Consider the following 25,841-nt stretch of genomic DNA (forward strand, 5'->3'; position numbering starts at 1 on the left):
CCCCAGATCAGCCCAGCCCTCCTGCCGGGAGGGGTAGGGCGCGGGGTCTCCGCTCCGGTCCCCAGCGGGTTTCCGGCCCCGCGAAGCCGGCCGGCGAAGGGGCGGTCCGTACCGCCATTTTTGCTGAGGGCAGCGGCCTTTGCATGGAGAGCGGGCACGACGCTGCGGCCGCCATGTTTGGTGAGGGCGCCGAGGCAGGGCGGCCGGGAGGTGCCCGGAGCGTTCCGAACATCACGGTTCCTCCCGGTTCCTCCCGGTTCCTCCCGGTTCTTCTCGGTCCCTGCGGTTCCACCCGCGCCGTCCGCGGCCCGGGACCTGCTCAGAGGGCGCTGCGGATCTGCCCGGCTCTGGAGTCCCCCCTCAGAGGGGCGCTGCGGGACCCAACTTTGCCCCATCTTCGTCTCCCCTGCCCGGGCTGTGGAGCAGCAGAAACGGCCAGGAGACGAAAGGTTGATAAATACTTTATTGATTACAAAAAAAAAAAAAATAAAAAAAATCCCAAAGCAGAAGCGACGGCGTTTGCCTCTTGGTATCAAAAATATTATCACAGGCCCCAATCTCCGTGCTGTAAGAGGTACACAACAGTCTTTAAAAAATACTGTTTACTTCTTTTCCCCAAATAACCTCCTGAAATACTAAAATAAACAATAACATAAAGTGAGTGTGCAGGGAGCACCTGGCTCTTGCTGACACTACAAATGCTCCAGCAGTCAACAAATCCTGCCTGTGATCTTTGCCATGGGGGAGAGGGCTCCTTTTGCCGATGCTTTGGGCTCCAGAGGTTCCTCCCAAGGTAAGTGGAGGGGGATCCATGCAGGAATGGCCTGGAAAAGCGCTGCCTATGTCCATCTGTCCCTGTGGCACAGCCTCTCGAAACCTGCCCTCTGTGCCATGAAAATACTCAGAAGGAAACCCAGCAGGGAAAGAGGAGGATACATGTCTGTGACACTTGACATCCTAACTCCAAGGATCCCGTGCTGGTGAGGAGCCCATGGGCTGCACTGCAGCGTGCCCCCTAGGAATCCCCTGGGATCAATCACACAGGAAGCACACTGCATTTCACCAAGGCCACCACGCTAAAGCACCTCCTTCTGCAGAACAATATGATAAGATCTCAGAAGGGTTAAAAAAATACTGATCTGGGTTTTTCCTTGCAGCAAAAGCAGGCCTGGCCCCATCCCTGTCTATCCTCCTGGGGTCTGGGCATCCATTGTCCAGCCAGCACTTCCTGGAGCCACTGCCCCATGGAGAATCAGGCCCCTGGGAAAGGCACAAGGTATGGCCATGTCTCTTCTTCCTCCATCATGTGCTTCCTCCTGCACTTCCTCCAGCCCAGCCACTCCAGGAAAGCTGTGGTTCCTGGACCAGGCTGGAAGCAGGGCACAGGTGAGACAGGGAAGAGCTGGCAGTGTCTGTCCCAAGCATCCCGCACTACGGCTGCTGCTGGTACTGGCTCTCTGTCGCAGTAAAGAAATCCTCCAAAACACTTTGTATGTACTCAAAAGTGGGACGATCCTCAGGTCTGATCTTCCAGCACCTCATCATGATGTCGTACAGCTCCTCAGGGCAGTTATCCGTGCGGGGCATCCGGTATCCACGCTCCAGTGCCCTGATCACCTCCAAGCTCGACATCCCTGGGAAAACGGGGTGGGACAAGTGAACATCACCTGGTTTATCATTGGTTTCTTTAAAAGTCACAAAATCCCCAAACCCCAAACTTCCCTCCCTTTTGGGCAATGTGTCCATGAAGGAAAAAGTGGTTAGAGGGGCTGGGAAGGGGAAACTGCTGTTCCTAGTCAGGGAAACATGTGGACAAAGGAGATGCTGGGTTATTGTAGGATGGAGTTTTGTGCCGCAAGTCACACACAGGGTTTATAATCACTTTATATGAATTAAAATCTCCATGTGCTAAGTCTGTGATGAGCCATTGCTTCCAGTTGAAAGAGGTCAGTGTGGGGGCAGAGCTGCTCCTTAGAACAGCCCTTTGTGCTACCCCAGATCCTTCATGGTCCATTTTTGGTAGCATTTACAAGGCAATTTCCCATTGAAAAAAGGTACCAAAATAATTATTAGTATAAAATACAGGAAGGCCCTTAATGATAAGGATTTACAGGGTTTTCCCATGGAGCTGGAGAAGCTCAGGTCACATGCATGGGGCCCAGAAGGTGGAATGTGTTATTTGGAACCAGATCAGAGGAGGCATTTCACCTCCTTACCTGGGTAGGGGATGCGTCCATAGGTAATGATCTCAGTCAGGAGGATCCCAAAGGACCAGACATCAGATTTTATAGTGAAAGATCCATAGTTGATGGCTTCTGGTGCAGTCCATTTAATGGGAAACTTGGCACCTGGACAATGAGATCCAATGGGAAACATGAGTTCAACCCCAACTGCTGAGAAATGGGTGGTGAAATATGGGGAAAGAGAAACAAACAGAAGAGGAACAAGTGAAGTGATGCAAATGAGAGGAGCTTCTCTCTGCCTGTACACCCAGCACGTCCCTCCCAGGGTCAGGACCACGATGGTGGCAAGTGGATCTAAAGGAAACCCCCAGCCTTTCACCCCCAGCACCTTCCCGGGCTGTGTACTCGGTGTCCTCGATGACCCTGGCCAGCCCAAAGTCTGCAATCTTGCACACCAGCACTGCAGACACCAGGATGTTGGCAGCTCTCAGGTCTCTGTGGATGTAGTTCCTCTTCTCAATAAAAGCCATTCCTTCTGCAATCTGCCACAGGGGAACAAGGCAAATGCAAACAGGCTGCTTGAAATAACACACACCCCCTTAGCACCAAAGAAGTAAACTGCTTCTGGCCAGCACAAAGAAAAGGGTGAAAGGAGCCTGAGCCACAGCAGGAGATCAATGTCCCATCCCTGGAAGTGTTCAAGGACAGGCTGGATAGGGCTTGGAGCAACCTGGTCTAGTGGAAAGTGTCCCTGTCTGTGGCAGGGACTTGGAATGATATGTGCTTTAAGGTTTCTTCCAACCCAAACCATTCTGTGACTTTCCTGCATGGAAACTGCTCTCTGAGCAGGGAATCCCTTCCAGAAGAGGTTGGGGTTTGGGAGACCAGCTCAACATGACACCTTTAAACTGCTGTGTGAGAAAAGCTGTGAGAACTGACAGCTGAGGAGCTCATGTGATCACCAGAGAGTGTCTGTGAGTGTTTGCAGGGCAAGGTGTAACTGCTTCATCCACAGCCATGAGGATGTGGAGGAGGAGCAAATAATTCTCTCCTCAGGGAAGGTGTGAGACCAGTCTCCAAATACACCCACAATGACTCTAATTGCCACAGTGAAGGTCAGCATTCCAGAGCTTCCTTAGCCAGGGCAGAAAAGCATAGGGGAAGATGCCTGAGTTGTTCCAGACTAGTTTCTGAGGAGTCACCTCTGCCTGCAGACAGGATGGCTGTGATGGCCCCTGACAATCCCTCCTCATCACTCCGTCTTCTGAATTCTCTGCACTCAGTTCTGTGTGTGCAGGTCTCAGCCCTGGTCAGGTGGACGTGACCTGGTGTGTGCACAACCAAACCCACCAAACTGTGGATGTGACCAGAATCCAGAACAAGAAAGGGCTGGAGCAGCCAGAGGGAGATCCTCCCATCCTTATCACACCCACAACAAGGTGGCCCAGGTGAAGTTCAGCTCTCACAGAGCTCTCCCCACTAAATACAGAAGTAACCAGGCAGCGCAGGAGGTGGAAGGATCATTTCCATGACACAGATGCATTTCTGCCTGCAGTGAGTCAGCCCCAGCACAAGTGCCAGGCTGCAGCCTGCCTGTGACAGCCCTTCAGCCTTTGCTCCCCAGAGCTTCTCCGAGCAGCCCCTCAGAGCTGTGGGCCAAGCTGGGGTTGGCACAAGCCAGCTTGCTGATAACAGATGGTGTGCAGGAGTGCACAGCTGATCCACAGACCTCAGCCCCAGCAGCCAGCAACCTGGTCTAAGCCCACACGGTCTGGGTTCCCATCCTGGCTTTCCTACTGCTTAGGTGCCTCTATGAAATATTTGAGCTGAGCACAAAGGGTCCCTGGGTTCAGTCCTCATCCAGGGGCACTGAAGAAGCAGCAGGGACTCAGTGATTGTGGAAATGGTTGCACATGGAGTGAGGTGTTTAACAGCCCATTCTGCTGTACTCAAAATCAGCTCCTGAAAATATCCCTGAAATAATTATCACTGAGTCCTCCTGTGTCTCCAGCTGCCTTCCCCTGCCCATGACAGCCCTCTGGTGACTTTATTGAACCACAGCCCTCCTGTAGGCATTCCCCTGGGAACCACAGCCCACTATACTCCCCTCCAGGAGACTGGGAACCATGTCTGGCTCAGCCTCTCAGGCATTGGAAGCACACAGGATCATGCTGCAGGATTCCTGTTAAACCCACAGGGCTTCACATCACCATGGCACTGTCCTGAAGCAGTGCTGGGGATGGGGTGGGATGGGTGTGTGGCCATGCTGGGTTTGTGGGGCTTTGGCCAAGTTTGCAGGTAAGGTTTGCAGGTAACTGTCACAGCAGCAGCAAATTAGAAATCATAGTTACCAGTATCAATAGTTATCAATTATAGAAATTGATAACATTGCCCTGGGCTTGGTTGGGCCACACCAGCCAGCAACGGCAAGTCCCAGAGAAGGGACTGTGCAAATGTGAGCTGTGGAAACAAGCACCATCCTCATCCCCCCTATCTCCACAAAGCACAGTGGCCTCATGGGCTCCAAGGGTTACAGGAGCCATGGCAGACATAGAAGTCAATAGCCAGTGCTCTCCAGGATCTGTGCAGCTCTGCTGTGCGCTGCTCAGGTGCAGGTGGGCTGGCTGAGTGCTGCAGATATCGGTGTGGTGAGGGGGAAGCTGCCACTTCTCCTTTCACACACTCTCTGCTCCTGCAAGGTCAGCGGGATGGGGATGGTGGACAGGCAGTAGCTGCCCGCAGGAAAACCTCACTGCACCCTCAGCACTGTTCAGACCAAGCTTCTGGCTGGCCCTGCACAAGCCCCAGGTAAGTTCCCAGGCTCTTCACTCACCCTTTTCAGGGGGACAAGGGGAACTTGGAGCTAGGGAAAGTCTGCTCCTTCCTCACCTGGGCAGAGAAGTCAATCAGCTTTGGGAGCGGCAGCTTGTTCCCCTCATTGCTCTTCAGGAAATCCAGCAAGCTCCCTGCAGGCAGGGAAAGGTGGTTTCTAGGGCTGATGCTTTAGCTGGAGCCTGCACCCACCCCTTAAGGTGGCACAGGGTTCCAAGGAGCCAATCAGGACAAGGGGACTCTGGAAACACACTTGATCCCCCATTCTGCTCCCATGGATCAGACCAAGGTGGGAGCACCTCTGCAGGCTCCCTCCTGCCTTGTAGAGTGCTTGTACTCATCTGTCCCCTCTTAGGTATCCTCCCCCTCCCAGTGCTGTCACCATATCTCCCCTCCCAGCACCCTCCCCCAGAGAACTGACATGCTGTGGCAGGAGCCAGAACTGCTCCCCAAGTCCTGGGAGCTGGTGCAGAGCCCACAGCTGAGCCTGGGGATGTGGAAGGGATTGATCCTGCACCATCCCAGGGAACCTGAGGGCTGCTACCCAGCCTGGCCCACAGACATCACTCAGGGATGTGGACTGCACCTTTCTCCATGAATTCAGTGATGATGAAGATGGGCTCCTCCCTGGTGACCACTGCATACAGCTTCACCAGCTTGTCATGCTGCAGCATCTTCATCAGGTTTGCCTCCTCCAGGAAGGCTTCCACGGACATGCTGCCCGGCTTCATCGTCTTCACCGCCACCTTGGTGTGCTTGTTGTAGGTAGCTGGGGTGGCACAACAGATCATTCCCACACTGCCCTGGGAGCACTGGGCTTTGGAGCCAAAGTCCCAGTCCTGCAGACAGAGCTGCTGTGGGAAGGCTGGAGACCACACACAGCCCAGGGCTGTTCCCACATGCCCAGCCTCAACCAGCCCCTGCTTTAAGGCAGGGTCACCTCCATGACCCCCTGCTTCTCTCCCTCAGGTCACTCCCTCCCTGTCTTTTCCACACCACCATCCTTTTATCTTCTCTCACATCCCTCACCCTTCCTCCTTCACCATCACCTTCATCATCCTCCCAGCCAGCTGCCCCTCACTCTCACCCATCCACACTTCTCCAAACTGCCCGGCTCCCAGCTTCCTCTCCAGACTCAGTGACTCCCGAGGGATCTCCCAGGCATCCTTCTCCCAGGGCTTCTGTGGTTTGGGTACACGGCAGGGGTGGGTGAGTTTCTGGCACAGCCCGTCGCTCTGACCTGCGGGGAGCACCCAGGGCCATCAGCCAGCCTGTCTCACCGGCCACACTGTGCTTCAAGAGGGAGTTCTGGCCACTGTGGGAGTTCAGGGACACCAGCACCACAGCTGTGACAGCCAGCAGGCCATGGCAATAGGGGAAGGTCTGGAAATCACTGCATATTGCAGGTAGAGCCACAGCAGGAGCCCAGGGGTGATGGGCAGGAGTTCCTCAGCCTCTGCACATCCCCAGCTGCTTGGCATAGGGACAAAGTCCCATTTGGGAAGGAGGACCGAGCACCCCAGGGCTCACCCTTGTAGTGCTGGACCAGCTCCTGCAGCGTGTTGAAGTTGTTTCGCGGGGAGATGTAGAAGCCACCACTGTCCAGAGTCCGGATCTTGTAATGCTTCACTGCCCCGCCCTGCAGCTCGTCCCCGTCCCGCACCGAGAGCGAGTAAGAGCCTGGACAGGGAGGGGTGAGCTGGCATCTGCCCCAGGAGCACATTCCTGCTGCACCTGGCCATCCTGGGGCTGCTGGCATGCTCAGCCAGCACCCATCCCACTGTGCTGCCACCACCCCTTCAGCCCCAGGCCAGCTGCACCCGCGTCCCAAACACCCAAAGCAGCCTCAAAGGGACACATCCCACTATCCCTGCCGTGGGGTTCAGACATGTGGCACCACAAGCTATCGTAGGGGCACTTCCAGCAAGAGCATTGGCCCATCAGTCCCTCCCTGCAGCACAACAGATCCCCAGGGCTGGGGAGGGAGCTCCTCTTCCAGGCAAAGGTGGATGAGGGAAGCCCTTTGGGCAGCTGTTTCCCACCACTGTGCTATGGACACCCCTCCACACCTTTTGTTGTCTCGCTGTCCCTTATCATGAAGGACCCAATCATGTTCCCAGGGCCAAGGAGCTGCCGCTCCGCATCCTTGCGGCTGATGTCTTTGAAAAACCACCTGCAACAGAACCAAAGGAACCAAGGAATGATGGTGTGGGGCAGGGCTGGGGACGGGACATGAAGCAGGAGCGGGACAGTGGCAGTGGGGAAGTGTGGGACAGCATGGAGCCAGGATCTGGCACACAGGGATGGACTCACTCCTCTGTCTCCAGCGAGTTGACTTGGGCAACATAGTTGCTGGGGATGAAGCCTTCACATCCTGTCACCAGTGATTGTGCTTGCCACCATTCCCCTGACCTGTGACAAGTGGCAATTGGTTGGCTCCTGGCACCTGGACCTGGGCACCAGCAGCTCCTCCAGTGCAAATTTGAGAAAAAAATCACAACGGGGCCACACAAGCCATCAGGAGACCCTGGCAGGGGTCTGCCAGCAGCACTTACTTCTCCAGGACCTTCATCCTCTCCCCCTTCTGGAAGCTGAGGTCCCCAGCATTCATCGCCTCGTAGTCGTAGAGCGCCAGCACCACGCTGTCCCCCAAACCTGCAGCGAGGGAGCTCCCTGAGCACCCCTCTCCATGCTGGGATGGGGTGCCCAGCCACTCCTGCCACGAGCACTGGCCAGGACATTGGCCAGGACCCCCCAGCACCTCCTCCTTCATTGTGTCATGTCTGACCCTTCAGGGGAGCCCACAGCTCCCATCCTGCCAGCACTGGCAGTGTTCGCCCCTAGGTCAGAGAGGAACCAGCCACACTGCCCCCACACACTCCAACCCCCTGCAGTCACTTACAAACCCCTTGTACTCACCATCCTCGGGCAGGGGCACAGCCATGCTGGGGACATTGTTGTTCTGGGAAGTGCAACAAAACCACAGAGTGACATCACAGCTGGCAGAGACCCGCTTCCCATGGAGGGTTCTTGGCCCCAACAGCAATGGCAGGAGCCGGAGGGCACCCAAGGGGCAGGACCAGCACCACCTGACACAACAACCCACCTAGCACCAGCATCTCCACCCCCTCCCAACATCTTCCTTTCTCTTTCTCTTTCTCCATAATTCCTGGATTCCCAGCAGGTCCACTCTGTGCTTTTTATCAGTGTGGCCTGGGCTCCCACCCCAGTGCATGGGCACTGCCAGTGCCCTCAGCTGGCTCCACTCAGTGCTGGTAGCACTGCTGAGGACAGGGGCTGAGCCCCCTGTGACAGCTCAGCCCTGAAATCCCTCATCACTCACCCTCTTGTTGGTGGCTGTAGGGTCCCTCACATAGTGGCCCTGCTGGATGGTGGGGCCAGGATCAGGGTCAGGATCAGTTTTTGTTATCTTTTCTTGGACACCAGCTTCCTTTGACCTCACGCAACCCATGCTGCAGCCAAGGAAGGGGAAGTGAGGCCATTGCGACAGAGGTGAAAGCCCCACTCCAACCCCAGTCCAGCCTTGTTCCCATCAGCTCCCACCCAGCCTGGGGCCCCAGTGCCCACCCAGGTACTCTGCCGTGACGCAGAAAACTGCTCCTCCCACAGCTTCAGGGTGCTGGGGTGCCCAGTGACACACCAGAGGAAAAGGGAGCTGGAGATGTCATAGGAGGTGAAGTTTTGGGAGACAACAGCAGCAGCTTCCCAGCCCTTCTGGGATGCAGGAAAGGGTGCAGGCACAGGGCACCATGGCAGCAGAGTCACACTTGGCATTTTCTGCAGAGGGGCCCTGATCATGGTGAGCTTTGCTGCAGCTTGGGGGTCCCCATGCAGCACCCCTGGAGCCCATGGCTCCCTGATCACCACAGGTCACCACTCCACACTGTGCTCCCCTGCTCTCTGCTGGCTGGGGGCTGCCCCAAACACCCAGTCCACGGCAAAGACAAATGCTCAACTTTCCCCAGCACCCCAAGAAACACCAGCAGGAAAAAAGCTGCAAGAAGCAGCAAGAGTGGTAAACCCCTTGCAAATGTACTTCCCTTGTCCAAGACCTGGGTGCAGAGAAAGAAGGTGCTGGTGGGTGACAGTGAATGAGGAAGCTCAGGGCTGAGCCCTCGATGTGCACAGCACAGCTCTTGAGGGACATCGCTGTCACCTCCACAACACCCCGTGGTCACTCCTTGTCTTTCCCTGCTTGTCAAAGCCTGGGTCAGCCTTGCTCCCGAGGGCAGAGCAGGAGCAGCAGTGGCAGCCACAGCAGCTCATCACCCCCACTGGAGACACCCTGGGCACAGGTTGTGGACTGTGCCAGATCCATCCCAGCAAACCCACACGGTGCCCAGCCAGACGTGGCTCACACCATCAGCACTGCAGGTATTTGCTGTTCCTGTCCCACACCGGCTCAGCACATCCAGCCCTACAAAGCACAAACATCCCGGGCGGTCCAAGGGTCATTCCCACTGGCCCCTGTGGCATAGCTGGCATTCCTGATGCGTCCCACCCTGGAGAGCCAGGTCCCAGGGCTCTTGTGGTGTCCCCAGTCATGAGGACCAGTTTGGATGAGGGTGCCCTTCGTTCCCGGAGCAAGGCTGCCCACAGCCCCCTGCCCTTGCTTCGCTCCCCGACAGCCCCTGCAAAGCCACCGGCAGGGACCCCCTCGCTGGGGCTACACTGTGCCCAACCTGGACCCTCGAGACCTCCGGCCATCTCCTCATCCTGGCCATCTCCTCATCCCGGCCACCCAGGGTCCGCCGCTCTGAGCGCGGCCGGTCCGGCGCGGGGTCGGACCCACCGGGCTGCCCGGGACTGCCTGCGGGGCGTCCTGGCCGCCCTTGGGGCTCGGCGCACGGTTCCGATCCCGGAGCTCTCACCCTCGCTGCCGCCCAGGGGCACGTCCCCGCTGCCGGTCCCGCTCCCAGTCCCCGGCGTGGAGCCCAAGCTGCCTCCGCCGCTCCGCTCTGCCCGGCTGCTCTCCCGCCGCCTGCCCGGTACGGCCACGCCCCTCCCGGTACGGCCACGCCCCTCCCGGTACGGCCACGCCCCTCCCGGTACGGCCACGCCCCTCCCGGTACGGCCACGCCCCCGATCCGACGGGGCGGGAGCAGCCGGTGCCTCCTGTGCCGGGCTGGGAGTGGAGACCACCACCCCACGAGCCACACGCGCAAGGACATGCCAGCCCCTCGTGACCCCACTGCCCTTAGGGACCCCCGACGGGTGCCAGAGCCCGTCTGTCCATGTGCTGCCCCCGGGACACCGGACGGGTTGGGGTCTCGCACCCCAGAGCAACCCCCAGGATGTTTCCTCGCCTGGTGCAGGGCCATAGAAGGCGGGGGCAGGCACGGGGGGAGCACAGGACACAGTGTCAGCCTGGGTCTCTCTCCCCAGGAAGGAGAAAAGAAAGTCCTGAGCATCCGTGGTGGGGTGTGGGACATGAGAGGGTCCAGGAAACAGTGGGGTGCATGGGACTGGCTTTGTGAAGCACAGCTCAGAGAGGTCCACGTATCCCTGGGCTTTGTGGTGTCCTTGCTGGCCCAGGTACTCCCATGCCCCTCTCAGCGCCCTACCCGGCCCTGCAGTGTTCCAGGCTTTCTTCTGGATTGCCCGGACAACCTCTGAATTCGTAAGGAGGCAGCATCAGCAAGAGACCCGCGGCTCTGTGCTACCCTGACCATGGGTTGCTCGGGTTCAGACGAAGCAGCCTGGGTGCGAGTGTCGCACCTCATCAGGATTTGCATATGTAAATTATTTTTGTTGCTCTGCTAGCCCCAGAGTCTGCTGCCCACACACCACTCTGGGGCTGCAGCGCCGTCCCGTAGCCCCCACTAAGGGACATTAGGCCAGGGAATGTTGGCCATCAGCCAAGGACCAGTGTCTATGGGATACAGAGGCCAGGGAACATCAGGGAACAGCAGATGAGGTCCATGGGGCGGCAGGGAGCACGGCCCTGTCCCTCGGCACTGGAGGGGTGCAGGGCGGGACTGCAGGAAGCCGGGTCCCGGGGCAGGAACTTCCTTTTGTGAAACACCCGCAGCCCGCAGCCGGACCAGTTTCGCACAGGCATTGAAGGCAGCAGCGGGCCAGCTGCGGCCACCAGCCCTTTCCTCTCCCACCACACTCTTGCTGACCCCCTCCACTGCTCTGAGCATCCCCTGGAGCCGGCCTGCCACTGGTGGCGACCTCCATGTGACACTGGAATGGGCATGTGCCCAGCCCAGCATCCCCCTGCCCCAGCTCACCCCCACACCACAGCAACCCCTGCACTCTGACAGGGCCTTTTTCCATGGAAGAACCTTCTCTGCTCTCAGCTTCAGCATTTAATTGAAATCTGCAGAAATTACAGCACATGTGTCTCCCTGCCTGTGATTCCAACAGCCTTGACAAGAGCTGACAGGGCAGTGCAGAGGCCTGTCCCCTCCCATGGTGACAAATTCACTCTCCCTGGTTCTGAGGCAGAGCTGGGCACCTACAGAGTCTGGTCCTGGAGGTGCAGCACCACATCAGCAAGAAGGGAGGGGACAGCTGGGTTTTAGCACAGGCTCACAGGTAGTTGTCCTCTTCCTCCTCCTCCTCTTCCTCATCCCGTGCCAGCGCCTCGATGTCATGGGTGATGTCCGTGATCATGCGGTTGAAGGACTCGGACTCGGAGCGCAGGGACCAGCTGTCGTAGCTGCGCACGGCCGAGGCCGACGTGTTGCTCATGCTGCGCTTGATGCGGCCGAAGCTGTCAGTGAGGATCCCGCCCTCCCGGATCCCGATGCTCTCCAGGAAGGTCTCAAAGTACCCGATGTCTTGGTCAGGGATGAAGGGCCTCATTCCTGTCATAGGCACCGTAAGCCTGGGGAGGCTGCCCAGGCGGGCAGCACTGGGGTGCTGGCAGGAGGTTTGTCCCGTGCTGGCCCCAGTAAGCAATGGGGGCATCCCCTGACATCCCCTGAAGCACACCCAGCACCAGCACCATGTCCCCAAGGGATACATAGACATCCCCAGGGTGACATGGTGACACAGAATGGCTGCAGACGCTCACCTAGGAGGAGGAACTTCCTGCGGTCCCCGTAGAGGCGCAGCAGCTCGGTGCAGTATTCCTGCACCGGTGTGCCCAGCCGGTACTCACGGAGCAGGATGGCAAACTGCTGGATCTCCTGCGGTGACAACTTGTTGCGCAGCTGTGGTGACACGGGGACAGGTTGAGCTTGGGGACACCAACAGCACGCAGCCCCCCAGCCCCCCAACCTGTGTTCCACTGCTGCTCCCTGGCCCAGGGAGCCCAGACCTGCCTGCTGTCCCTGCCTCAGCTGCTGGCACTGCTGGCCTGCTGCTTGTCCCCGTGCCCATCCCTGTGCCCTCACCGTCACCATGTAGTCCTGCAGCTGCTCCAGCCCCGCACCGCTCTGGTCACTGCCACTGCAAGCGGTGGCCAGGCTGTGGTGGGAGCGGTGGAAGGACGGCGAGGAGGTGCCACTGTAATAAGCCTCAAAGGTCTCGTGGGAGCCATTGCTGTGGGAGGACACAGGTCAGAGGGTCCCGTACCCCTCCTGTGCCCAGCTGCCCCCCACCCACTGCACCCACCATCAGGTAGGGCTGGGCCATCACTGCGGTGGGGACTGGCACCCACCCAAGGGCAGGGGCACCCACCCAAGGGCAGGGACACCCACCCAGGGGCAGGGGAATCCCACACCAGTCCAGTGGGACCCACCCCAGTCCAAGGGCACCCTGGGGGAGCCAGACTCACAAGGAGCTGCAGCAGCTATAATCAGCATCGTAGCCATATGTCCCATCTGTGCGGCAGCTCTCGCCTGGGGAGGGAGAGCTGAGACCTCTTAGCAGAGACAAACCCCCCACGATGTGTCCACACACCCCCATCCGTCAGCCCCATGACACCCGACTTGCTGTTCCCACTCCTGTCCCCAGCCACTCACTCCTGCTGGAGAGCCAGGGCCGTGTGGGTGTGGAGGTGTAGTGGTACCCGGCACGGTCCACGCACTCGATGCTCTGGTCGCCGTAGATAATCTGGAATACCTGGCATATGAGGGCACAGGATTCCTCACCAGCATCCTGCAGGGGGAAGGGAGGAGGGCAGTGAGTGCCAGTGGGTGGACGAGCGGGAGGCGGGTGGCACACGCCAGGACGGCTCACCCTGTTTGGCACAGCGAGGATAATGAGGTTGGAATAAGCGTCAGGGCAGGGCTCTTGAGGGTCCAGGGGGTTGCTGCCGGCGTGCCGCCGCTCCCAGCTGCCGAAGCCGGTGCCGCGCTCCCAGCTGCCGCCGGCGGTGCCGGCCCGCCGCCGCTCCCAGCTGCCGCCGCACGGCTGCCGCCGCTCCCAGCTGCCCGAGGGCCGCCCGCGCTGCCTCCGTTCCCAGCTGCCGCCCCGCCGCCGCTCCAGGCTGCCGCCCTGCCGGCCCTCCTGCCCGCCCCGCGCCGCCCGCCAGTCCAGGCTGCAGATCGTGTGTCGCCGCTCCATCGGGCCCCCGAGCCGGCCCTCCGGCCACGAGCCCCCCGCACGCTTCTCTGCGGGAAACGCCTCCGGCAAGCCGGCCGGGGCCGCCTCGGGGTGCGCCCCGGCGGGGACCGGGTCCACTCCCAGGCCTGGGGAGGCGGGGACAGACAGGGCATCAGGGCGGGGGGCTGCGCTGCCCACCCTGCCTGGTCCCCAGCCCCTGCCCAGGCCTCCCTGTCCCACCAGCCCAGTGGGATGCAGAGAGATGCGGTGTGGGGTGAGGATGTGGGAGCCCCGGTGGGTTGGGGACAGCTCTCCGGGGTATGTGTGTGGGAGAGGATGGGACACAGCAAGACACAGACAAGGCGGGAATTTGCCCTGATAGACTCTGACACCCATCACCCGCCGAGCTCCAGCCCTCCGTGCCCAGGGGACCCCGGCCACTCGGGGCCGGCTGTGCCTCGGCTGGCGGCCCCCGGCCGGACCCCCGCACCGGTTTTGAGGATGAGGAGGTGCAGGGCATCGTCGCGCAAGTATGAGGCCGCCGCAATCTCGTGTGTGGGGATTCGCAGGATCAGCTCCTCGTTGTCGCGCCAGGTGAGCAGGAGGCAGCGCGCCGAGAGGCTGAGGATGCTGTCCTGCTCTGGTGTCGTCTTCAGCGGCAGCTCCTTCAGCTGCTGCATGGACAGAGTACAAGGAGTTGCATGGGGCACCCGGCAGTGTGGGATACCCAGTGCCCACCCTCCGGGAAGTGGGGACCCCTCTTACCCTGGCCGTGTCCAGAAGCTGCAGCACCTCATCCCGGCTGGAGGGGTTCAGGGAGGATGTCACCCATGTCAAATGACCTAAAAACTGGACAGGAAAAAACCCAGGGCAGCTTGGGGATGTTGGGGCATGCACCCTCCCCCCACCCATGGCCCCAAGGTCAGGACACATCTCCCTGGGGTTCAGGGAGACCCTGCAATTAGGGGGGTCCTCTTTGCACGGCCAGCACACCCTTCTCCTCCCTGTGTGTTTGCCTGGGCAGGGAGGGGACCAGAACCCTTCTGGCCACTCTGTGTGTGGCTCTCAGCATGGTGTGGCGGTCTCATATCCCCACCCTAAGCAAGCAGCGACCCCAGGCACTTTTGGGGATCCCTTACCTTCACCTCCTTCTCCACGTAGTCGTGCAGCAGGATCTGGGGGTCGATCAGGTAGTCTGGGGGGTAGAGGGGCACGGAGTGCAGCGGGCGCCGATAGACGCTGCTGCGGAGCGCTGCCCTCCGCGCAGCCTTGGGGAAAACCAGCCGCTTGATGGGCGACACGAAACCCTGGCAGGGGAACAGGCACGGGTCAGCACCGGGCACCCAACCCTGGCCCCACACACGGGGTCCGTGGCACCCAGCACCTGGGGGTGGGGGGCAACAGCTGAGCACATCTCTGCCGGCTCTTTGCACTATTTGGGTGGCTCCACTTCTCCCCACTGTGCCACGGGAGGGGTGCGGAGCCTCTCAAACCTGTGCATGTCGCCCGCTCCCACCCTCCCGCCAGCCCCCCGGACACCAACCCCAGCCCCACGCACCTTCTTCCCCTTCTTGGCCTCGCTGTCCATGGCAGGACACGGTGCTGCGGCCGCCCCCACTGCCCCGCTCGGCGCCGCGGCGCTTTCCTGTGTCGGAAACTCCACCAGGATAGCTGGGATGTGAGTTCCTGCCTCTCCTGGGGGGTGCTGGGACTACGCTGGGCCGGGCTCAGCTGGGCTGGCACTGAGACTGGGACTGGGACTGGGACTGGGACTGGGACTGGGACTGGGACTGGGACTGGGACTGGGACTGCGACTGGGACTGGGACTGCGACTGGGACTGCGACTGGGACTACGACTGGGACAGGACTGGGACTGAGATAGGGGCTGAGCTGTTACTTGGGCAGAACCAGAGGCTGAAGTGGGCTGAGATGGGACTAGAGCAGGGATCTGGACTGGTGCTGGTGCTGGGACTGGGGTTGACACATATAGAGACTGGGTCTGGGACTAGGGCAGAGTGGAATTGAATTGGGCAGAGATGGAACTGAAGCAGGTGCTGGGAGCAGAGCAGGTGAAGTTTCTGTATGACTTTGCTATGCAGCAGCCCCTGCCCCTCACTACAGGACTCTTTCTTGGACCTGGGGCTGGTTCTGCTTCCCTATGACCCCACATCAGCCCCATCTTCATGGGGCAGCCCTGGGGGCTCCCAGCCCTCTCTGCTCACATCCTGTCCTACTTACACGGAGCCCAGGCACCGGGAACAGGATGGGCAGGAGCCCACACAGCTGCATCCAGCACCCCACAGCTGCCTATGGGATCCAAACCCATCGTGGGTCTGGAAGTTGGCCGGGGATCGGGGCCTCCGGCACGGAGGAGGTTGGCCCGGCAGTGGCCATGTCCGGCAGCTTCCTCCCCGAGATGCTGCATCCTGCCTGTGCACCCCTTCCCTGCCGGCCACCACGCCAGGGCCACCGGCACCGGCCAGGGCCACCGACACCCGGCAGGCAGCGCTGCTACAGCCATCCTGCTCTGTTAATGATGTCCCCGAGCAGTCCGGGACAGAGAGGCATCATCCTGCCCTGCTTTGGAGCCTCGGCTGTGAGCTGGAGTTGCCGACAAGGACAGGATCCCACAGGCAGGGCTTATTGAAATGAATTTAATATCTCATGTTGCAGCAAAATTAAAAATATACAAAAAGTTTGTGGTATACAAAAAAGTCTCGGGACGGACCCCGGCCTCCCGCTCGCCCCCGCCCGCGCCGAGGGTCCCAGAGAAGAAGGTGGCACACAGAGTATTTACAGTACGTGACAGCAGCCGCCGGGTCCCAGCGCTGGGGGGGTTCAGGGATGTGGCTGAGACCCCGCGGCAGCCCCTGCCAGAACAAACTTCCCTCACTCCCTGAAGCTGGAGCAGCCCTGCTGCCACCCCTGGGTGACACCCCCAGAGACCAGAACCCCGCCATCCCCAGTGGGAGCGCGAGCACCCCTGGAGCTGTGCCCATCCTGACCCCCGGTCGTGACCCTTTGTCATCCCAGTGGGCAGGCGCTGTCACCCCGCTATGGGGGGACAGGGTGCTGGGTTTTGGCTGCTGCTGTGGCACAGGCTGGGTGGAGGGCAGGGGGGTGGCCTGGGGCAGGAGACTGAGGGCTCCCCCCGAACCCCACATGTGGCCAGACTCCTCTGCCCAGAGCAGCCCAGGGCTGAGGGTACCGTGGCTTGAGTGCATAGAAAAGTGTCCCTCTGACCCACCAGCGTGGCCCTGGGGTCCCCACAAGAACCCCGGCATGAAAGGCATGCCCAGATGGCATCTCTGCCCTGGGGTGGACAGGGGCAGGGGGAGCTCAGAGGAGCCGCCCCGTGCTGGCACACAGTCCCCATGTGTCCTATCCCCAGACTCTGTGAGCCCGACCCAGGGAGGAGCTCCCACCACCTGGGCACCGTTCGGGGGCTGCGGTGACACTGCTTGATGCCTGCAGCGGTGAGCCCCCGGGCCAGCCTGCCACCCCTGGCTGCTGCCCCCCACCTTCCCTGAGGAAAAGAGACCCCGCCCCAGAGCCGCCCCATGCCGGGGCTGCCCCAGCACGACCAGCACACACCACCGGGGGCTGCCCCAGCACGACCAGCACACACCACCGGGGGCTGCCCCAGCACGACCAGCACACACCACCGGGGGCTGCCCTGACGGCAGTGAAGGAGGGGTGCAGGTGGCAGGGGCCCAGCCCACTACCCAGCCCCAGCCATGCTCTGCACCCTCCTCCTAAAGGGTTTCCAAGGCTTCCAGTTAGCACCAGTTAGCACCAGTGAACCCAGCGATGGCCAGCCCAGCCTGCTGTCACCCCAGCTACCGAGAAATGGGAAACAAAAGCAACGTGATGCCACCGCACACCCACCCACCCCGGCCGTGTGACAGGGCCGGGCACGCACACGCAGGGACCCCACATCCAATCGTTCCCAGGTGCAGCTTTCCCATCCCACTCCTCCCATCCTCTAGAGCCTCACAGGGCACCCCATGGCACAGAGGGGCTCTCAGTGCTGCCCGGACAGGGATTGGCACTGTGGCTCGGGGCAGCCAGAGGCCGGAACCCGGTGGAGCCATGGCGAGGGCACAGGAGATGCAGGGAAGGCACCGGGGCCGTGGGTGCGGGGGGCAAGGGGCTGGGGCAGCACAAGGCTGGGGGGTCCAGCAGCTCCCCTGCCCTGCAAACCCCTGCCAGCCCCTGCACACTCACACTCACACACACACACACACAAACGTGCACACAACCCCCCCAGAACAGTCCCGGCCTGGGGGGCACAGGGTACATTCAGCACAGCCCCTCGGTGGGGGCTGAGTCTGGGCAGGACCAGGGACACATTCAAACCCAGAGCCCAGGCAGCCCCACTCCTCTGGGGAGACGGGAGCAGACAGGGGCAGAGACTGGGGGCAGGCAGGGGAGGGGAGGAGGAACACAGGGTGAGGTCAGGGGAGGCAGGGTCCCAGCTCAGGTTTATACTGGGGAGCTGGAGGAGGGTGATGCTGATGAAGGAGTGAATGGAAATGCTCCCGGGTGGGAAGGGATGCCAGCCCAGGAGAGGAGAATGGCCGGGGGTGAATCCCACTTTGGGGAATCCGGGGAACGCCGGCGGCCCCGCACACACCCCTCAGTGGTGCCAGCCAGGCCCTGCCACCCCCAGCCCCAGCGGAGGTAGAAAATGTCACACAAAATGTCACCATTCAGGTGAAAACAAACCCAATGAGATGAAGCAATTCCTGTGGGGATGGGGGGGAGGATGGGGTGCAGCCCTCCTGGCCGCAGCTGGGGACCCAGCCCAGAACCAGGGGTGCAAGGTTCGTGCCCAACCACCAGGGGCCCCCCGAGGCCGGGGTCTGCACCCCACAGGATATTGGAGACCCCATGGGGTTGGGGACATGGCTCAACCCTGAGGCAGGGGGGGCTGAGGATGGATATGCAGGGGCTCACTTAGGGTTGGTGTGGTAGAGGGTGGGGAAAGTGGGAGACATAGGGGGGGACTGGATGGACCCCGGCTGTCCCTGCCCCAGCTCCCTGGGGGTCACAGGCCCCATGAACACCCCAGTGCAGCCGTGTTCCATCCCCACGGCTCTGCCGTGGCACAGGCACCTGTGTTCCCGTGTGCTGCCCACTGTGCCCCAGTGTGCCCCACCGTGCCCCTGGCAGCTGCCAACCCCCATCCCAGGGCGTCCCCAGTCCCCATCCTGCACCACTGATATGGACCACAGCACCCACCGCCTGGGCTCAGGCACCGGTGAGGTATTTTGGCAAGGACGAGCCCTGGAGGGCGTGGGGGCGGCCGCCGTCGGGTGAGACGGGTCTGGGCTGCGGGAGTGCAGCGCGGGGAGGGGATAGCACCAAGAGACCTCCCCGGCCACCGCCTACGGGATGCTTGGCATGGCGACACGGCAGCGCCGGCAAACCCAAAGGAAGGCAAACAGCTGCGGAGACACAGGGTGGCCTGGGCGGCACCGGGGCTCCCGCCGCAGCCTCACGCCCCGCAACCTACACGGTGGTCTCGTATTCCAGCACCTCCTGCGGGGCGCCGGGGGTGCGGTACTGCAGGCGGGGGGTGGTGGGCGACGCGTACTCCAGCGCCAGGATGGTCTTCCGCAGGCGCCGGTCAATGAAGTGGGCATCCCAGGCCGGGTACTTCTTCCTGGGCAGGTCAATGCGGATGACGGGCCCCTCTGTCCGCGGGGCGCGGGCGGCCGGCGCCGGCGGGGCACAGGGTCTCACCTGGAAGACGGGCACGCAGCTGTCCCGCTCCCCGGGCGCCCCGTCCCGCTCCCCCCCTGTAGTCCGCGGCAGCGAGCGCGGGGGGCTGGTGACGGCTTCCACGGGGGACACCGGCACTGGGGGTGGCTCCTGCCGGAAGATGCAGCCCACGGAGCGGTGGCTGAAGATGGGGCCGTTGGGGTGCAAGAGGCAGTAGTAGATGAACATGAAGAAGATGCCGAGGGCGAAGCTGGAGCTAACCACGCAGACGAGGATTAAGGCGTTGAAGTCGGAGGTGGTCTTGCGGTCGTAGTACAGGAACCAGAGGATGGTGAGGGCGGCGTTCTCTGACAGCGTGATGATGTAGTAGATGCACATGCGGTAGCGGCTCCGTCCCTCCTTGACGTTGAACCAGCAGAAGATGTAAATGATGCCCACCACCATGTTGTAGATGATCTCCTCCCACTTGGACATGCAGAAATCCGTCTCGCCCTGGATGATCCAGAAGGTCATGATGCACCAGTGGGTGACGATGAAGATGCCGAAGTAGAGCTGGAACACGGAGGCGAAGAGGGCAAAGGCGATGGCACGAGCAGCGATGGTGAAGAGGTGCCAGAGGATCTGCACCACGGCGCCCTTGTAGGACATGGGCATCTTGTCCTCCCGCGAGTCCCGCAGCACCTTCTGGTAGGACGCAATCATCCAGGCCAGCGAGACCAGCGAGGCCGAGGCTGAGAGTCCTGCGGGGAGCAGCCATGAGAGTCAGCAGAAGTCAGGGACCTCCCTCCCCCCACCCTGTCCTCTGCAAGCACTGTCCCTTACCCTGCAATGGCTCGATGCTGTTCTGTTGCACCATGATGCTGAGCTGCAGCACGAGCTGGGGCGCGCTCTTGAGGAAGGCCTCCAGCAGCCGCAGCATGCTGATGTCCGCGCTCTCGAACATCATCCGCCAGTAGAAGTGGCGGCGGCGGTGCTCGGCCTGCCACCGGCTCTGCAGCCCCAGGTACAGCGTGCGGAGGTACCTGTGAGAGGCAGGGGAAGGGTGCCAGGTGAGCTCACTCCGCTCTGCCTACACCAGGAATGCCCTGTGACCGCTGCCAACCTGTTCCTGCTGATTTGGGACCATGGAAAGCCCCCTAGGCCAGGGGTGCCAGGAGCTGCAGGGCAGCAGCAACAACAAATGCATCCCTGTCCCAGGCCAGGGCTGCAATTTGGGAAGGGGTGGATTGTGCAAAACCAGCTCAGCACCCCAGAGCCCCAGGCCATCACTCCGCTGCCCACCCAGCCATACATCACATCACCCCAATCCTTAACCACCCATGCAGGGTCTGACTTCCCCAAGCTGGGGATCCCATCCACAGCTCCGCTTTCCAGCCACCCATGGATTCAGGCTGCCCCAACCCAGCACCACATCCGGCTGCTTCTCAAAAGGGATATTTTGGTCCCAGCTGGCGCAGAGCCCAACCTGCTTCCTCCTGCCCTGGCCAGCACGGAGGAACCAGCTGGTTGTGCCGTGCTGCCCGCAGGAAGCTCCCGGCGCTCATGCCGGTGTTGCCTGGGCTCTTGGCAGGGCTGTGGGTGCAGCCACACGCTGGCCTTGGCCATCTGGTCATCGGCCGGGGGTCAGTGGAGGTGTGCGTGGCACCGACGCATGCCTGGCTGAGTCACCGCCACCAGGGACCCTCCCCACGGCAGCGGGCCAGATCTGGCACCACAGGAGGGGACACAGGGCTGGCCAGGCAGGGCTTCCCCGGGCAGCCCTGCCTGCACCACGGCCAGGGCTCTGCTGGCAAGGAGGAGAAGGGAGCCGGATGAGGAGGAAAACAGGTGCAGCAGGAGGACGTCAGGCCACAGATTCCTCCCAGTGAATAAAATCCTCTGGCAGAGCAACGGCTTCTCCATCAGCTCCAGAATGTGCTGCCAGACAACTCCATCAGCCCAGAGCATGGGAGAAAGCCTGATCACAGCACTTTCAGCTCATCCGTCAGCAGGAGGAGGCAGGAGCCAGCCCTGCTCCCGCTGCAGGGACAGCAGAGTGCTCCCACCCCCGGGGCTGCACAGCCTGGAAAGCAAAGTGCGGGCCATCAGCTGGGGCCACCGAGCCCTCAGGACACCCTACTGCCATCTGCTCTGCCCTGCCAGCCCCACTCCCAGCCTCACTGGCTTCTCTGTGCTGGTGTCAAAGTGACGTTTTAACCTCCACCTCCGGGGCAGCACCTAATTTTAGCCTTTGCTGCAGCCTGTGCCTCACTGCTTGGGGTGGGGAGAGGCTGTGGCCACCTGGCTCCTGGCTCCTGGCACAGATCTGCATCCCAGTGCCACCTGCTCACAGCAGCCAGGCCAGTGCTGCCATTGTGGCACCACCACAGCCACTGCCCCTCAGAAGGATCCAGTGAAGGACCCTCCTCTCTGGTGGGGAACAAACCAGTGGGCAGCCCAGGGCTGGAAGGCACAGCATAGGGGGAAACAACAAGGAAAACAATGTAGAGCCCTGGCTGCTGTAGGGTGTCACTGCTGCCCCAGGGTGCCCATGCATGAACCAGACTTGGGAGCTGGTGACCTCATCCTGTCCCTGTAATTAGTCTTGATAATTGGGCTCATCAGCGATCCCATTGTCTGTGGCACAGAGCAGGCACTGCACACTCACTACAGAGCCCTGGGTCCTGCACTGCTCAACAAGTGACCCGTGGCTTCCCCAGCTTTCAGCAAGGGCACAATTATCCCTCTGTCCGCCAGCTCCATAGGTCTCATTAAAACGAGAATTCATCTCCCATCAACTCTCCCGAATGAAATGTTGATTCTTATTTGTTCTGCATTTGATCATCCCGTGGTGTTTCAGCCCAGTGAGCGATCCCGGCGCTGCCAGCACGACGGGCGCTCCCCAGCCCTGCGCCGCGGCAGCTGCACGGGAAACACAGAATCAATCACTTGAAAAAAAAATCATTTAATTTTCAAAAAAACTGATGATGAGGCAGAAACCGACAGTGAGAGCTCTCAGGGCTAATTGCTCCCTCCTTTGTATTGCAAAGAGTGATCCAACAAAAACCCTGCAGTAGGAAGGTGGTGGCTTGGGTGGGCACTGGTTTTGTCAGAGCCCCACTACAGCTGGATTTGTCACCAGTGTCACTGTTTTCCCCCAGCTCTCAACTACTGAGTCCAGTTTTCAGGCACTGGAAAAAATGAACAAGGAGAAAAGCCCAACACTGGTTACATACAAATCCGCTAATCATCATCCTTAGATGGAAAAGGATGAGGGACCCTTTGATCCCAGAGTGAGCAGTAGAAAGTGTGATTTTCCTAGAAGATAATTTGGGATCTCATCCCTTAATCCTGTATTTAAACAAGGAGAAAATTGCTTCTCTGTTACAGCCGTTTTAATCTCTTACACATCCTACCAAGCCAGGTCATCAGGGAGAGCTGCACATGTGCCCATGTCACTGCACTCACTGTGCACCACCAGCCCCACACCACAAGATGCCCTGGGCATCTTTGGGGCAGATGGGAGTACCTGAGGGCACCTGTGCTCAGGGAAAGGCTTTGTCTGGCCCTAAAAACCCGTTGTCCTTTGCACCAGGGCCAGGTGGGGAATGCCAGCACTGGGTACTGCAGCAGGACAAGCTGATACCCCAAAAGCTGGGTGCTCCCAGGGCTGGGAGGGCTCCTGTTCCCACACAGACAGAGCAAAGCTCTAGGGAGCAGAGGTCCCAGCTCTGCCACACCTCACGAGCCCAGCCAGGATGTCCTTGCCCTCCTGGACTGCTACCAGACTGGCACCAGGACTGAGGAGTGGCACTGGCTCCCCAGGTCAGCAGAGGATAGGGGTTCACAGGCTGATGGGGGCTTTCAGGAAAAGAGGGACCAGGCAGCCAAACCATGTGTGACCCTGGTCTAACACAGACACAGGCACAGATAGGGCTGTCCCCAGCCCAATGGACCTGAAGCATACCCTGGCCAGCTGCCAGCCTGTGGAGGTGGCAGGGGACACTGACACACTTCTGGGCAGGAGGCACACTGCCATGAGAAGCACCCCTGCCCTGCAGAGCTGCTTTGGTGAAGAAGTTGGGGACTTTGTGAATGGATAACCAATCCTGAGGTGCAAAACCATCCAAGCAGGGCCCACAAGCACACCACAAGTGGTGATGTGGGACCAGCTGGGGACAGGCCCATGCTGCTGCTGCTTACATGGGCACATGGTCACGGCACTGGCAGCATCTCCAGAGACCATCTGTGATGGAGTCTGTGCATGTGCACCATGAACATACCCACAACAACTAACTTTAACAGCTTTAATTAGGGATAACCACAGAGCCAGTGCTCAGAGCTGCTTTTGCAGGTAGGAAGCAGCTTTCATTTTTGGGATTGGGGCTCAGGGCTGTGCAGTGAGGTTGGTAGAGGTGAGGTGAGGGAGGAGGCAGGTAAATTAGGAAGGGGAAGATGTTTGGCAAGGGCAAGGGACACAGTGCTCTGACCAGGGAAAATCCTTTCTTTCACCTGCAGCTTTTATCCAACATTTCTCTAACTGCCACATCCTCCTGCACCGGATCCAACACCACTAATGGGTTTAACAAACTGCATTTAACTGGTCACCCGAACTAATCCCAAATCCAGAGATTAGAAAGAGCCTCAGCTGCTGCTTGAGACCAACATGTCCTGGAGGATGAGTGCTGAGAGTTGCTGCTTTAATTGGCTTAGGAGTCTCCATGGCACAGCCGATCCAAGAGCAGGACTGACACGCCAGGAGCAAAGCCCCCGGCTGCGGCTCAGCTCCAGCTTGGGTCAGGATCAGGTGTGTAGGGCTCACGCCAGCTGCAGGCAGAGCCAGAGAGCTCCAGTCCTCTCCCCAACCAGCTCCCCTCGCACACCGAAGCAGGTTTTGCACCCATCCTGCAGCCAGAGTACCCTGAGAGTGGTCCCGTTGTCAGGGAGATAGGGGAGGGCAGGTGTGCTGGCAGGTGTGCTGAGCATGGCACACACTGCACTGTCAAACAAAGTTAAACACCCCAGAGCATCCCAGAAGGAGCAGCAGAGGAATGAACATGCAGACACCAACAGGGAATGAGCAAAGAGCCTCTACTAGAGCACTCAGGAGGGGAAACAGGATGGAAACCCGAGCCGGGAGTGCTGCCGGCTCCACACATTGTTCCGGGAATTTGCCTTTGTCTGCCCTCCCGGCACCAGCTCCTCGAGAGCCGCTCGGTGCCAGCACCCGGCTCTTTCCCAGCACGTGGGGTTGGAGCTGGGAGGGTGCAGGGCTGGGTCTGCAGCACAGCAGAGGAAGGTGCCAAGAAAACATCACCTTGTGCATCTGGGGGGGTCTGCAGAGAGGAGGATGAAGGGCCTTGAGCAGCCCCAGCCTGTCTGTCTGCTGCTTGCTCAGCCCACACCACCAGCCTGTCCCCAGGACTGGGAGAGGGCAGCAGCAGAGCCTGGACAGGCTGGGAACCACCAGCACCTCCTTGCCCACCACCCCACAAATACAGCGAGATCAGGACAGGAGCCTCAAGGTGTTCAGAGCCCAGCATAATCACTTCACACCCCCAGGACTACACTGCCATGGCCAGACAGGTTCCAAACAGGCCCAGCACCACCTGGCAGCAGGGATGGTAGGGCTGTGGCACCGAGCTGGGCTGTGGCTCCTCACCCACACCCACACCCACACCCACAGATCCTACCTGCACCCACAGCTCCTACCCGCACCCCCCGGTACCCACGGCTGGGGACTCTTCTCACCACCCATCTTTCTGGGGCTGCAGAGAGATTGAGTCTTGTGCCTCCCCCAGCTGGCTGGGCCCCTGCTTCACCTCTCCATCCCCACCCACTTCCCCCATGCCCTGCCAATCCCTCCTGAAGTCTCCATGCCGTTATCCCCACCCATGTCCCTGCTGCACTGTGCCGCTCCCTCCAGGCCCCGCCTGGCTCCATGACCCCCATGTCCCCCCCTCCCCCGGCACCCCCAGACCTGCCTGAGCTGCAGCAGGTGGATCAGGCCCTGCAGCAGCCCCATCCCAGCCCCCTGTACCCTCACCCCCAGGTACCCTCGTACCTCCAGACCTGTCCCAGCTGCAGCAGGTGTGTCAAGCCCAGAAGCATCCCCATCCCCCCAGCACCCCTATCACCCTGATATCCCCATGTCCCTGTACTCCCAGACCTTCCCATACAGCCAGACCTGCACCAGCTGCAGCAGGTGAATCAGGCCCTGCAGCCGCCCCATCCCCGCTGTACCCGCACCCCAAAGGCACCCCCACACCCCAGGTACCCCCGTACCTCCAGACCTGCCCCAGCTGCAGCAGGTGGATCAGGCCCTGCAGCAGCCAGACGCAGAGGCGGCAGCAGCCGCGGGGGCCGCTGTCCTTGGTGCCGCCGCCGCTGTCCTTGGTGCTGGCGGCGAAGTCGTAGACGAACCACCTGAGGCTGAGCATCTGCACCACGAGCGAGGGCAGCAGCACGAACAGCAGCGTCAGCCCGAACCACCACCGCTGCCCCCGCACGTAGTAATGGGCCGCCAGCCACAGGTCCGAGGCACCGTCCGCGAAGCAGACGAGGAGCGCGCAGAACACCCAGCAGCCGTCCCGCAGCCGGTACCGCCGCGCCGGGGGCTCCGCGCCCGCCTCCCGCCGCCCGCCGCCGCCCTCGGGGCTC

General features: G+C 60.7%; 3 protein-coding genes across 3 annotated transcripts; all 3 read right to left on the reverse strand.

Moving 5' to 3' along the window:
• Positions 1-593: 593 nt before the first annotated feature.
• HCK (HCK proto-oncogene, Src family tyrosine kinase) lies at positions 594-10,025 on the reverse strand. The gene is made up of 13 exons (XM_015647944.3): positions 9,908-10,025; positions 8,359-8,488; positions 7,935-7,977; positions 7,571-7,670; positions 7,329-7,427; positions 7,085-7,188; positions 6,546-6,695; positions 6,103-6,255; positions 5,602-5,784; positions 5,073-5,149; positions 2,572-2,725; positions 2,217-2,348; positions 594-1,634 (listed from the first exon to the last, which is right to left on the reverse strand). The coding sequence occupies exons 2-13, from the start codon at positions 8,485-8,487 to the stop codon at positions 1,432-1,434; spliced, it is 1,527 nt and encodes a 508-aa protein (XP_015503430.1). The 5' UTR covers position 8,488; positions 9,908-10,025; the 3' UTR covers positions 594-1,431.
• A 1,310-nt stretch (positions 10,026-11,335) lies between these two features.
• CCM2L (CCM2 like scaffold protein) lies at positions 11,336-15,169 on the reverse strand. The gene is made up of 10 exons (XM_015647255.3): positions 15,034-15,169; positions 14,615-14,782; positions 14,241-14,324; positions 13,966-14,149; positions 13,170-13,621; positions 12,953-13,088; positions 12,766-12,829; positions 12,383-12,530; positions 12,061-12,199; positions 11,336-11,851 (listed from the first exon to the last, which is right to left on the reverse strand). Exons 1-10 carry the CDS (start codon positions 15,061-15,063, stop codon positions 11,574-11,576), a joined length of 1,683 nt encoding a protein of 560 aa, XP_015502741.1. The 5' UTR covers positions 15,064-15,169; the 3' UTR covers positions 11,336-11,573.
• A 2,497-nt stretch (positions 15,170-17,666) lies between these two features.
• Positions 17,667-20,276, reverse strand: XKR7 (XK related 7). Its single transcript, XM_033519174.1, has 2 exons — positions 20,025-20,276; positions 17,667-19,942 (listed from the first exon to the last, which is right to left on the reverse strand). The coding sequence occupies exons 1-2, from the start codon at positions 20,146-20,148 to the stop codon at positions 18,990-18,992; spliced, it is 1,077 nt and encodes a 358-aa protein (XP_033375065.1). The 5' UTR covers positions 20,149-20,276; the 3' UTR covers positions 17,667-18,989.
• Between the last annotated feature and the right edge of the window lie 5,565 nt (positions 20,277-25,841).

Source organism: Parus major, chromosome 20, assembly GCF_001522545.3.
Source record: "Parus major isolate Abel chromosome 20, Parus_major1.1, whole genome shotgun sequence".
NCBI lineage: Eukaryota > Metazoa > Chordata > Aves > Passeriformes > Paridae > Parus > Parus major.